The sequence below is a fragment of a genome, unplaced genomic scaffold (assembly GCF_019419815.1).
Source record: "Pyrus x bretschneideri cultivar Hongxiangsu unplaced genomic scaffold, Pyrus_bretschneideri_v1 Contig42, whole genome shotgun sequence".
NCBI classification, from domain to species: domain Eukaryota; kingdom Viridiplantae; phylum Streptophyta; class Magnoliopsida; order Rosales; family Rosaceae; genus Pyrus; species Pyrus x bretschneideri.
The window spans coordinates 1,899,243-1,912,426 of NW_025999746.1; the positions used below are offsets into that span (position 1 = coordinate 1,899,243).

Here is a 13,184-nt window from a genome sequence, read left to right on the forward strand (position 1 = left end):
TTAATTCTGATTATAGAGTAGTAAATGTAAACATGTCATAAGCGTGGACTAAATGTAGATGAAGAAGTATGTTGTAGAGTGAAAAGAAATAATTAGCATTATTTACAATTGAATTTTCCCTCCCCGTATAACTTGTCGATATGTCCGAGTGGTTAAGGAGACAGACTTGAAATCTGTTGGGCTTCGCCCGCGCAGGTTCGAACCCTGCTGTCGACGATCATCCTTTTTCCTTTCCAAATGTGTAGTTTAATGTGTGATGCTTTCTCTAAAGAACTGGGTTCGAAAATTCTGCATTTTAATAAATTATCTTCTATACAGCTAACTGACTCTTATATCCAATTGTGATGAAAATTTTAACATCCCCATTGAATGTTTTCTAATTTTTTTGTACAATCAATTAGGAAAATTTCAGATTTCCTTTGCAAATGGTGTGATTTTTCCGTTTTTCAATATTGTCACATAGCTCATATTTTTTTAAGGCTACCACTACAAAATAAAAATAAAAATTAGAACATGTATGCTCTGAACTTCCACTGCTCCAAATTTCATTGAGACTATTGACAATTAGGTTTATAAACACTTTCATTGAGGTTTAAGAAATATAACTACACTCTCATCTAGCTAACTGCCGTCAAAATTGGAATCTCGCTACGATTCGACTTCTTTCGTTCAACACCATCAGAAAGCAATAGTCTCATGAGAATGTGGTTTCTGTCATGCATTCAGCACTCTCATGTGGTAGAAACAGTCTCATATAAGTTTTTCTCGTGTATACGCACATACACTCCTTGTCTCATGAATCATGAGTTTGGATATAGACAATGACTGGTTCTCCCAAATCTTCGTTAGTATAGTGCCCGGGTAACCTCCCAGAGTACCTTAAGTTTGTACTACTTTGATCACTTGATGATGAACCTTCTTCAATTGGTATTGTTACACTAGAAATAGCATTATTGCCCGATTGATACTGTTGTTGCTGATTTTGTTGGTCCAATAATACAATACTCCCTGGACTCTGATGGGAGATTATTATGCTATGGTGCTGCTCTTGTATTACTGGATCGGACACACTAGCAGCTGCAGGTGGTGCGGGACTGTCGAGTTTGGTACTGATGGGAATCACAGAGCATCTGCAAAGTGGGCAAGTTGTGTTGTTATGCAGCCAGTGATGTATACAATCAACATGAAACACGTGTTTGCATGATAGCACTTGCAGTAATTCCTCTTCCACTTCGAATTCACTCAAGCAAACGCAGCATCTGTCAAAAATAAATTTTAGGGTTTCGTTAGGTGCATGTTTAGCTATAAAACCTAATTAGCCTAACATAAAATCTGGTAATTTCATCAAATTAAAAGGAGCGATAGAAGTACATGATGATAGGTTGAGTAAGCTAATAATATTGAGCTGCAGGTGGGGTGTTGTGATTCAATATTCGTTACCTATCAACAAGAATAAAAAGCAATTGCACACACAATTTTATTGAACTTTATTCACGATTTGTCTCCACCTCCAAATATGCCACTTCTCATACATATGCTTTACTATGGAAAAACATTTCACATCACTAAAAGTGCTTTTAACAATGTTTCGCACCACAAACACTTTCAATTTATCGAAAGTGAACTAATATATGTGTGTGCACCCATGCACAATTCTGTTAGAAAACATTTAAGTTCCTTTTTTTGAAATCACTTACATTTTTAATTACAATATAGATGTTCTTAAAAAAGAAGTGTAAAAACTACAAGTGCTTTTTTAAAAAGAATGTCTAAAAGGGTGTCTTGAAAAGCACTTTTGAGAAAGATAGTGGTTGCTATGAAAGGTTCTAAACTCACATGTGAAGAGATTCTATTACAACTACCCTTGCAGGCCTTTTTAGGCCATAACCGGTAGCAAGAATAAAACTCCATGATCACTAGATGAGAATTTCAAGGATGTGTCCTTTTCTATTAGAGTTGAGGTAGAAATTTAACTCCTTTTTTATTTTATTTATTTTAGTTTTCTTTTAAATGGTCAAATATCTCAATAGTTGGTTGGCTAATTAGTGCATACTGGCTTTTCAACTTCATGATATGACACCATCTTGGCACATACCACTTGTAGGGCACGATTGATTATGGACCGCATTTGTGTCTCTAATACAAAGACCTATTCAATTTTATACCGGTAGGAGTATGCTACGATGCAAAGTTCGAAGCCTCATTTGTAACCAAAAAAATAACGGTAGAAATAATTTAAACTTACTGTGAATCCTTTTTCCTTTGTTCTTCATCAAATGAAATTGTTTGAAGCTTCTCCTTGAGCTCCCCCTTCAAACCCACCGGACAAGCCTACACATATAATGTAATAACATTTCTAAAGTTGGATATAGAAATAAATGAAGCTGTATGTATATAATCCGACTCTGTAAATTGTATGAATATGTCTTTGTTAATATAATCGTTAATTGCAATGGACGTAATACGTATGAACATGATCGCTTCGCTGCTATAGGTCTGCAATTGGAACGCAAAATATATTGAACCATATCACATATAATATTAAATTAATATGTAATCTCTTGCTGTATCTCTAGCCTGCTCTTACCATCACCTTACCCTAACTCACCAATGTTTTGTTAATTTGTATGCATGCATGTATGTTAATGTTATGAGAGAGAGAGAGAGAGAGAGAGAGAGACTTACAGTGGAAACATGGTATCTGGTAGGTGCAGCTTGAAGATTATAATTACTCCTTGGAAAAACTGGTTGAGATGAAGATAAGAGAGCGGAAGCCCTTCTTTTGAGGTAGAACAAGTAGAAGAGAAGGAAAAGAATGATGGAGAAAAGGATAGGAATCGAGAATATGAAGGCCTGGTAAAGTTTAAGTTGGAGTGCTTGAGGATAAAGGTGAGGATTACTAGTACTGTTCGGTGTTTGAGGAAGACTACCCATCTGATCACCTTCTAAAACCTGGAGAGATTATTTTGCCAGTTAATAATTAGCTCAACATATGTAGGAAAGCAGAAAAGCCCTGTTGATGAGTGTATTTATGGAGAGAAGTTGGTGGGGGATTTATAAGTATGAAAAGTGGAGGCGCTTTACACACACACACACACACACAAATTATCTTTTATAATACCATATGTGTGAAATGCAAATAATGACATACTCAGTCATTATAACTATTAGTTTTTAGTTTTTATATTTCGTGCTTTAGATATGTGAAATTATATGATGAAAAGGAGAAATACAGAGTAGGGGAAGGATGTATAAAAGATGTTGAAGACATGTATAAAAAATGGTACACAAAGAGAAACTAAAAACTATTTCAAACTATTTCAAGTTGTTTTCACTTTTAAGAGATTTCTTTTCATTCATTCATTTTTATTTGTTTCCATCCTCCTCTTACCATTCTTCTTCATTCCTCCTTTTTGGTGTATATTTCTCTTTATCTCTAACACAAAAGGTCAAATTATTTATCAAACTGATCCTAAATTTTTATCTTTTACACAAACATCATTGGGTTTATTAATTGGCAGTAACTTTATGACATTTCTGACATGATTGATAACTTTAGGGTTAACTCACTAATTAGGGTTTGTATTACACCTTTTTAAGTGTCTGCTGAAAACTTAAACATTACAATCTAATAAGAGTTAAACGAGAACTAATCAATGGGTAAATAAGTGTCGATCAATCAGATAAAGGCTTCGAGCTTGCAAGTAGATCATATGTCTTTTTTATTTAGGATATTGTTATCGGCACTTTAAAAAGTCATTTTATTTAGAGTGAAAAACATCTCCCTTTATTTTCCATTTTAGATTGGATAAATAGAAGGATTCTTATTTTTTTATTTTTTTTTATTTTTTATTGTTTTTGTGAAAATCATTTGGCTTGAGAGAACTCACGAAGGGCAAGGTACATGATAATTGGTTTTAGATTGGGGAAAGGACACATAATACCTTTGTTAATCTTATCAAAGAAATAAAATAAAAAAACTAAAGCAATAAGCTTTCTAGAGATCAAATTTACATGATGCTATTGCTATGATAGTATTATATTCCTTCTTTCAATAAACTTCGATGACGGGAAACCGAATGTCTATCAGATTATCACTAAAACATTATAAATTCTTTCAATTCCATGTTTTATAGTAAAAATATTGAATTCAGTTAAAACAGGAAGAAGAAGAAAATTACTGTGTATAATTAGGTGTAAATGTTGCTTTAGGCCAAGATTAGTGCATTCGTCTTGATTAAGCTAGCTGTTGGTCGATCTGGTCGTCCATGGATGGTTGGCAGGTCGATAACCTAACAAACCTATATAAAACGATAGAGAAATATATATGCAGAGTTAGGCTGTTGTTAGCATGGATGGTGGTTTGTCTCAACTTCAACTGATTGACACACCTCTCTAACTTATAAATATAAATTTTGGTCCGTTGATCATAAATAACGTAAATCCATAATTATATATAATTAGGCCTGCATGTTCACCAAAGGACATCAAGTTTGTTGGTATATGTTAAGATGTACAACATAACATCCCTAGTGTTTCTCCATCTGATTTGGTCTCTCTATGCTTTTTGTTTTTATAGAAGCAATATTAATATATACTCTAACTTATGCTACGAAAAAGGGTAAGGGTTTGAACCCAAAACGCAGTGCGAAATGCCCTATCTACTACGACAATCCATTGCTTGCAAAATTTAAACTATCTATTAACAAAATTCTCTTTGTCAACTAAAAGTGGGTAAAATGACAATTTGGTCTTCTATCACAAAATAAATGATGAACAGTAATGTAATTTCAAACAAACTAATTTTTGCTGAATTTCTTTCTTTCCTTATTCAAATGTCATCATAACATCTCTAACCTTAAATTAAAAAAAAATTTAAATATCTTCTACGTTCTTTCTCTCCCGCTCTCTCTTTCACATTTCTCTCAAACTTCTTTCTTTCGTATATTTTTTTGTTTTAAATTTTTTATATTTATACATGTACTGTGTGAGCTTCATTTAGTATTCACAAAGAAAAATGAGGTCTCTTTAGCTAGGTTTAAGGGCTAAACAAATTAAATGAAGAATTTGGCATACATTTAAGGGGTTTGGGGCCAATTTACAGTAAAATATGTCATTCAGTTGCTAATTTTTATGAAAGATAGGCAAAGTTAAGTTATTTTCCTTGAAGAGAAACAATTAGAAAATTACATGTCTAAAATCGCAATTGAAACTGCAGGTACAAATGAAGTAGAACTTCGCCCGAGTTACAGGGACAAAAATTTTAATTTAATATATAGTAATATATTATATAAGGAAGAACTTACTTCTTGCAAATGATCACAGAAAGCATTATTTCACTTTCTAAGTTGTTTAGAAGTACTTTATCTCATGACAAGAAAGAAAAAGATGATTTCTCTCTTTCATGCACTACACTGAAGTGAGATTGGTTGCTGTGAACTTTTCATCATTACATAAACACAAAAGAGATTGAGCAATATATAGCACATCACTAAATGATAGAAAACAATAAAAAAAACATGGCAATATAGAAGTAAGATCAGGAAATCATACATCATTGTTACCCAATAATAAACCGTTATGTGAGTAATGATTATTAGTCATTTTTCTTGTAGTGCATAAACTTTGGGGTAACAAAAAGTAAAATCATCACATTTTTCTTAAGCGATAATAGTAGGGAGATAAAATTTTATAAACTAAATGACATGATAAATTTGTTTAATTTTCTTAGCATTAGTACATCAAAGGTAGGTAGTTTGTGAATCATCTTGAGAACACAGGGCGGCACGTGATCATTTTTAAACATCGCTACTTTGACATTCACGTTTTACATAAAATCTTTCTCTACTCAAAATCCTAATTTGGTATTTTTGTACTTCAAAAAAAAATGTTTTTGATATGCTGTAGAATTAATAAGTTGTGAAATGAAGCAGTTAGATGCTTGGTAAATTAGATTTGCAAAAAGTGTTTTGAGTCTAAAATGTAATATCAAAATGTTTGATAAACTTTTATATAAAAATACAAATACGTATAATGACCAAGACGGACACACTGTTCATCCATATTTTTAATATTTTATTATTTTCTACAAATTCTCCCTCTTTCTATAAGCAAACTCACTCTCTCTCCTCTCCCCCATTTTCTCTGTTTGATTCTTCATACAGACCTACAAGCCTAAAAATCCATCTTTCTTCCCATACAATCCGGGCAAGTCCACGGTGCCAAGACCGAATTCGAATCTGGTCTCGCCAGAAAAGATGATGGTGCTTCTCGGAATGATTTTATTGGCATGGGAGTGAGTGAACGGACGAGAGAACACGATTTCGGGCTCTTCTTCGCCGGATTCGAGATGGGTATTCCTTCTTTGAGCCCCTCCATGAGTTCCCAAGCACTGATAAGTTCCGGATCTTCGCGGGGTAGCGACGATCTCATCGCGGTCCATTTGCTCTCCTCAACGCCGCCATTGATACGTTGTGGGCCATTTTCGAGGTTCAGGACGCGGCAGGTGCTGGAAGTGAGAGAGACGACGTGATGGATGACGTATTCTCTCTCAGCGATTTATTCAGATCGACGACGTGGACATGGAGAGTCGGTGCAATCTTCCCCGCCGCATCACCGCTTCAACTCGAAGGATTCCGAAGCAACACACCGAGAAGTAATGGAAGACGACAAAAGCATCTTGGGATGATGTATAAATTATTTAATTGCGTAAGGTCATTTTGAGTATTTAATAGTTTCACTAAAAGGCCTCAACCAAAATATGGTTTTTCAAAGCTATCTTTTGCTAATTTGGCTATTATCACTAAAAGTTGTGAAAAAACCTGATTATAAGATGTTTACTACACTAGAAAATTCTAGCTTTTTTTTTTGGTTTTTTTAAATTTCAGCAAGACAAACCTGGTACAAATCTTTTTTGAATTCTTTTTGTAAGAATTCTGATGATCCTTTAATCGTGTCAGTCATTGTGCAATTAGTTTTCATCAGGTACCATTTGTATTCAATTTTAAATGAGAATTGTTATTAGCACTCCAAAAATCTTATTTTACACTTCAAACTTTCTATATTTGGAAAGAAAATTATAATTGTAAGGAGTGTAGAATAAGATTTTTGAAATGCTAATAACACTTTCTATAAAAAATTTAAAATGATTTATTACCACATAATGTACGATAAAGGACACGATTAGTAGATTTTCATAATCTTCACAAAGATGATCCAAAAGCATCCTCATTACAAAGACCACTATCAAGCAATTCAATAATTTGGCCACTTTTTCATTTTTTTTTTTTTTTTTTTTATATATGTGGAACAAAAGATCCCTGAGATTTTCAAGTTGGTATCCAAGCACCAAGACTAAATTTTGGACAAAACTAGCAGGAAGCCCTGCTAAAGTGCCATTGTGGCTGCTTACCAGTTTGACACCTGTTCATTGTTTTGACCTTTCTTAAAAGAGTTATGTAATATTAAAATATCATGACCCAAACTTAGTTTTGTTCCTCTTCTTGGCAAAAGCACATGCACGCACCAGTTTTAATTTTCAAGTTTAGGCAAATTTAATTAATGGGTTCTTTTATTTTATTCTTTTTATGCAATGTTAAAAATACTTGTATAAAAGATTAGAATAACTATTTTAGAAAGCAGCTATGCCAATTCAAAGACAAGTACAAGTTATTTTAACTTAAGAGAGTACAATTCAAAAGGAAAATGGTGCAACCTCCGCTTCAACTTTCTATACTGCACAAAATTTGCCAAAAACAAAAAGAAATATCTTCCAATTTTTTCTTCATCTTGCACGACGCCAAAATAGTAGGTGGATACTCCACACCTCCGATTTTCTGTTTTACAAAAAATCTACAAATGAAAATCCTGCTCAATTTCCATTTTGTTTGGCTCTCTCATCTTGTGAAAATGCATGAAAATTTATTATTGATTCCTACAAACAAAAAGTCAAGCGGCTAAATGTATAATAGAATCAATATTTTCTACACATCTATGTTTGTTTGTTTGTATTATAGTTGTCATGTATGTAATACTCGCATTAAGTAGTTGGGTGAAAGAGATATTTTGTTGCCAACTTGTAATCTCGTCCAAACTTCTTGAAGTTAAAAATGAAAACCTGGTTCCCTTTGGTATATCATATGAGAGGCAAAAGAAAAAATGAGAGTTGAAATTAATATATTAGAAAATAAAAACGAGATAAAAGAAGTCGACAAGCTAAAAATTCTTTCAAAGTAAGGTAATACATTGGTGCATTGAATTCCCTGTGTTACCTGAAAATGTTGTTCTGAACCAGTACCAACATTGACATATCCCTACATTTATGTTTAAAGAGTAAGTTTGAATTCTCAAGCTCAACTCTTATGTCTAGAAATTAAATTTTGATATAACTTTATTAAAATTAAAAGAGTTAAAAGTCCTTACTTGAGGTAAGCTATCAAATAAATGAGCCTCATGTCTTACACCCTGGAGTGCACTTGTGCAAGTAAATTCCTAAACCGCTCGATGCAACATTTCTACATTTGCTAATAATACAAGACTAGTCTCCATCATCTTGAAATTAGTAAGTAATTCCTGATATCTTTGATCTGCCAACACTACTTTGTGTGCTCTTTATGTCTGCAGTGAAAGTATGCCCCCATACACCAAAGCCCATTTTTCTCACAAGTTAAATATGTCACCAACCAATTGTAGTCTTGAAGGCTATATTTATCAAGCATATTATTTTATGTTAGTAGCCATTCATTTTCATCTTCATAATCATATACACACATGCTGAAATCATGAGCAAATTCTGTTGATCTGTGAAAAACATGGCTCAAATTCTTGGCTGCATTTTGATAAATGTGCCAAACACATAATCGATGACAAGTTTCAGGAAAGACTTCAACTATTGCCCTTAACATTGCAGCCGATTGATCTGTTAGAATTGTTCTTGGTTGTTTTTTGAACATTGCTGAAAGAAAAGTATTAAATAGCCATTGAAAATAAGTTGTAGTTTCATCATACAACAAAGCTGCACCAAATACTACAGTTTACTTATGATGGTTAACTCCAACAAATAGTGTAAATGGTCGACCATATTCGTTGGTTCGATTAGTGGTATCAAAGCACACAACATCACCAAAGAGATTATAATCACTTACCGAACATGCATCAGCCTAAAATATTTGTTTGTGATCATATCATCATCATCAACTTGCATCGCATGCAAATAGGAGGAGTTTTCATAGTGCATTTTTTGGAAATACTGCAATATAGCACCAACATCTCCCTTTTTCATTTTAATCTTTCGCTTGCTATGTCTATAATTCCTATAATCTTTATCCAAAAATCCAAGATTGTCACGACCTCAAACTTCTATGCTCATTAGCTCCACACTTGCTTTAATAGGTAATCCTGCATTTTCTGCATCATCAACGTGTGCTATTTGAGCCTCATACATACTTCTATTGATCTTAAGCATATGCTTCATTGGTGTTGCAATCAAATCATGATTATGACCTTCCTCAAACGACACAACCCTAAATTTTCTGTTCTTCTGAAGTAGACAAGTCATATGTGCTCGGCAACCAACTCTTGAAATTGGTTGCAAATAAGTTACAACTTAACGCCGTTTGTCTTTTTGCCGGTAACCTTCTTTTGAGCAACAATAACTTAATCGTGACACCAAACTCATCTTGTTTTTTGTCTGGTGATGTTTCCGTACATTGAAACCACTTTTTCTACCATAATCTACGTAAAACTTAAGTTTAATCTCAGTTTACTACCTTAAAGTTTCGTGGTTTTCAACATTTGGTACATGAAATTTTTTTCATCCTAGAGTCATACCTCTAAGTTTTAATTTTCGGACAGTCTCATCCATCTGTGATGCTAACTGTTAAGTCATCCATTAACTGGTGATGTGACTCTATGTGAAGAATGACATAGCACCACAAGTCGTTAAGGGTCCACGTGGAAATAAAAAAATTAAAAAAACTAAAAAATTAAAAAATTTAAAAAAAGTAGAAACGGGGATAATTGCTTCCTCTGTCCCCGTCCATTTTTCTCTCTTCTGCGGATCTGGGTGTGACGGAGATGCAACTTTGGTGGTTCTGGCGGGTTGTAGCAGGTGGTCAGGCAAGCGCGAGCTTGCCATGGTCGAGCAGCAATAGGTGCGGGTCCTGGTGGATCGAGGTTGGTTGGGTGGTTCAGGCATAAAAGAAATGGTTGGGATCGGGGCTGGTGAGTTTGGCGTGCCTTCGGCTTTGCCCAGCTCCGCCGCAGCTCGGATTAAGGAACAAGAGATGAAAACCTAATGAGTCGGATTTGGCCGTGGACTGAAGAGATGAGCAGGATTTCTTTGCCCTTCACCTTCGTCCCCAAATTTCTGCAATTTTTTTTGAAGGGCAAGAATAGGGAAAACACTGGATATTGGAATTGGAAAAAAATTAATGGGCAAACTCCATAGACAAAGAATTTGAATTCTTGGGAGCAAATCAGGTCGATAGGCTTATCATTGGGCACACTTTATTCCCTTTCAATTCCTTCGTCGGTAGCCAAATCGATCTCCACCCAGCCATTGCCAGTGGCAGCAAGAGGAAGGGCGACGGTTACGAGGTCCGCAAACCTCTGCGGAGGGTTACAAGGCTGCGAGGGCAAGGGTTGCTAGGGATTTGAGATTTGAAGGACAACTCAATTTTTATTTTTTTAATTTTTTATGTTTTTTAATTTTTTAAGTTTTAAGTTTTTTTAATTTTTTAATATTCACGTAGGCTCTTAATGACACATGGCGCTCAATCATTGTCCATATAGACGCCACTTCGTCAGCCAGACTAACAGATGTATAAGACTATTCCAAAATTAACACTTTAGGTATGACTCTAGGATGAAAAAAACTTCATGTACTAAATGTTGAAAACCACAAAACTTAAGAGTAGTAAACTAAGATTTACCTTGAAACTTATATGCATTATCCCACGAGCTAAATTCCCTTCCAAGTACATCCACATGAACTTTCGTTCTATATAGATTATTCGCAGGTGGATTATCATATTGTGACTCACCTTGTAAATCAACTCCGGAATCACCGCATGGCCCATTGATTAAACCTAAAGTATCCATCTCTAGTAATTTGAAAAATAAAAATATTGTGAACAAATGAGTTGTTAAACTTAAACAGCCACCACATGAGTATTTTCTTTTTTTCAAACATATATATATATATATATATATTCCCAAATTGATGGATTGAAAAAGATATACCTGATGCTGCTGATGAGATATGGAGATTAAAGAGAATCCATGAGGAAGAGGATTAGCTTTTGTCTAAGAAGAGGAACAAAAGAAAAGTTGGGGTCTGTGCGAAACAAAAGAGAGGAAAGAGAGAAGACTAGACATATTGAACCGGGGCATAAGGTGATTTTGATCCTTTACATAATATTTTAATATTGGATAATTATTTTAGAAAGGAGAAAAACAATGGATTGGTGTCAAACTGATAAGCAGCCACAATGGCTATTCAGCAGGACTTCCTGCTAACCATTAAGCAGGCAAGTTTTGTCCCTAAATTTTCGAGGTGCACAAATTATTGTTTTTTCTTTAAACAATAGATATTGTTATATTAGTCATTGACGAGTTTAAATCTAGGTCGTCATGCAAATGTTCAACTTCATTTCACTACTGTGGTAAAAAGCCACTTGCAGGTGCACAAATTAGATTAGTAGCTACAGTTTGATTCTCTTAGCTATTAACTAGCACTAACTCATGTTCAAACTCTCTAAATTCTGAACAACGTGGCTGCTGTTCATTACGTTGGAAAAGTTAGCGATTTGGAAATTTGATTTATTTTTTATATTTACTTTTTATATTGGTGGTGCTATGCATATCTCTTTTTATATTTCATTCACTACTTTCAATTTTCAGCCGTTATATCAAATAAATTGAAAAAATTAAACGATAAAATTTAACAAGGTGCGTGCTTGAGCTAAAAAAGTGTGAATAACCATGCCCTTTATATTTTATGTATTAGTGCTTTTTAGTAGAATACTTATTTTTTTACTTGTTATTAGGCTTTAAGATTGCTCATTTGTTTGTTCCAGGATTGGATTTTTATAAATACACCTCTTGTAACTTCGTATAGATCATGAGGCAAGATGTAGTCCATCCCATAATGTAGTCATTTTGGTAAATAAGTAGGTTTCTTCTTTCATTTCATTCAATGAAATAATGATCAGAGTTTGCAATCAGTTTTCTTCTCGTTATTTGATATGTTAACAAATTAAAGTAAGGACGTTCTATTTGGGAGTTAGCCTTTTCTAATCGCTTTGAGTAGGAAAGAAGTAGCCTCCTTTGTAGTAGATGGCTATCCCGAGGTCTTGGTTATTTTAACTGTTTTGTGCGGGTTTGGAGAGTAAGGATAATTTGGTAGACCATTGACCAAGTCTTATGTGTAACTCAACTTGCTTTATCCATTATCTTTCTTTTATTAAAAAAAAAAAAAAATCTTTTGCCCTATCGATAACCTCATTAATTTAGAACCAGTAAACTGTTACGACTCATGAGGCATGCCACATATAGTATCAAATTATTGTTATAGAGCAAAAAATAACCCTAAAAATCCAAAAGACGACGCGTTGACTTTTTCTCTACAAAGACATGAATGCCCTCATTAAATGGTTAAGGCATACAAATATTCTCACACGCAGCTCAACATCCCTAGAGGTCCAAGACTACTGCTCAAAGCTCCCCCTCATGGCATGGAAAAGTCAAAGGCATTAAAGATATGATTAATTACTAAATCTTATCTTTAATACATTCTCAATTGAAGACCAACTCCATTGAGTACGGAATCCTTATCACAACCAATCATGAATGTTTCTATCATCATTCCAAGATATTATCTCCTAATTATTATCTTAAGAATATTCTTTCCTCATTCATTGACCAATAAGATGGTGTCACGGGTGGGGCAAAACCCTAACCCTATGGCCGGCCTATCCTTGCTATAAATACCTCAATCTCCACTAAATTTTGGTAAGCTTTTTGCTATGCATACAACCCTAAACACTCACTCTTTTAAAAGTTATTGACTTAGGCATTGGAGATCTATTGGGCAAACCGCCCACCTTGTTGGCTCGTGAGGCTTTGGTCTATGATCAAATGTGTTAATTATTTTGTAGATACAAATTCGTCAAGACTAAAGACGG

The 13,184-nt window shown here is 34.2% G+C and overlaps 1 protein-coding gene and 1 non-coding gene across 2 annotated transcripts; one reads left to right on the top strand and one right to left on the bottom strand.

Annotated features, from left to right (window-relative positions):
* The first annotated feature begins 134 nt into the window (after positions 1-134).
* TRNAS-UGA lies at positions 135-216 on the top strand. The gene has a single exon. It is a non-coding gene; the product is annotated as a tRNA-Ser (tRNA).
* Positions 217-518: 302 nt separating this feature from the next.
* On the bottom strand, positions 519-3,047 carry LOC103949337 (probable E3 ubiquitin-protein ligase RHA4A). Its single transcript, XM_009360455.3, has 3 exons — positions 2,686-3,047; positions 2,246-2,331; positions 519-1,259 (listed from the first exon to the last, which is right to left on the bottom strand). Exons 1-3 carry the CDS (start codon positions 2,932-2,934, stop codon positions 794-796), a joined length of 801 nt encoding a protein of 266 aa, XP_009358730.2. The 5' UTR covers positions 2,935-3,047; the 3' UTR covers positions 519-793.
* Between the last annotated feature and the right edge of the window lie 10,137 nt (positions 3,048-13,184).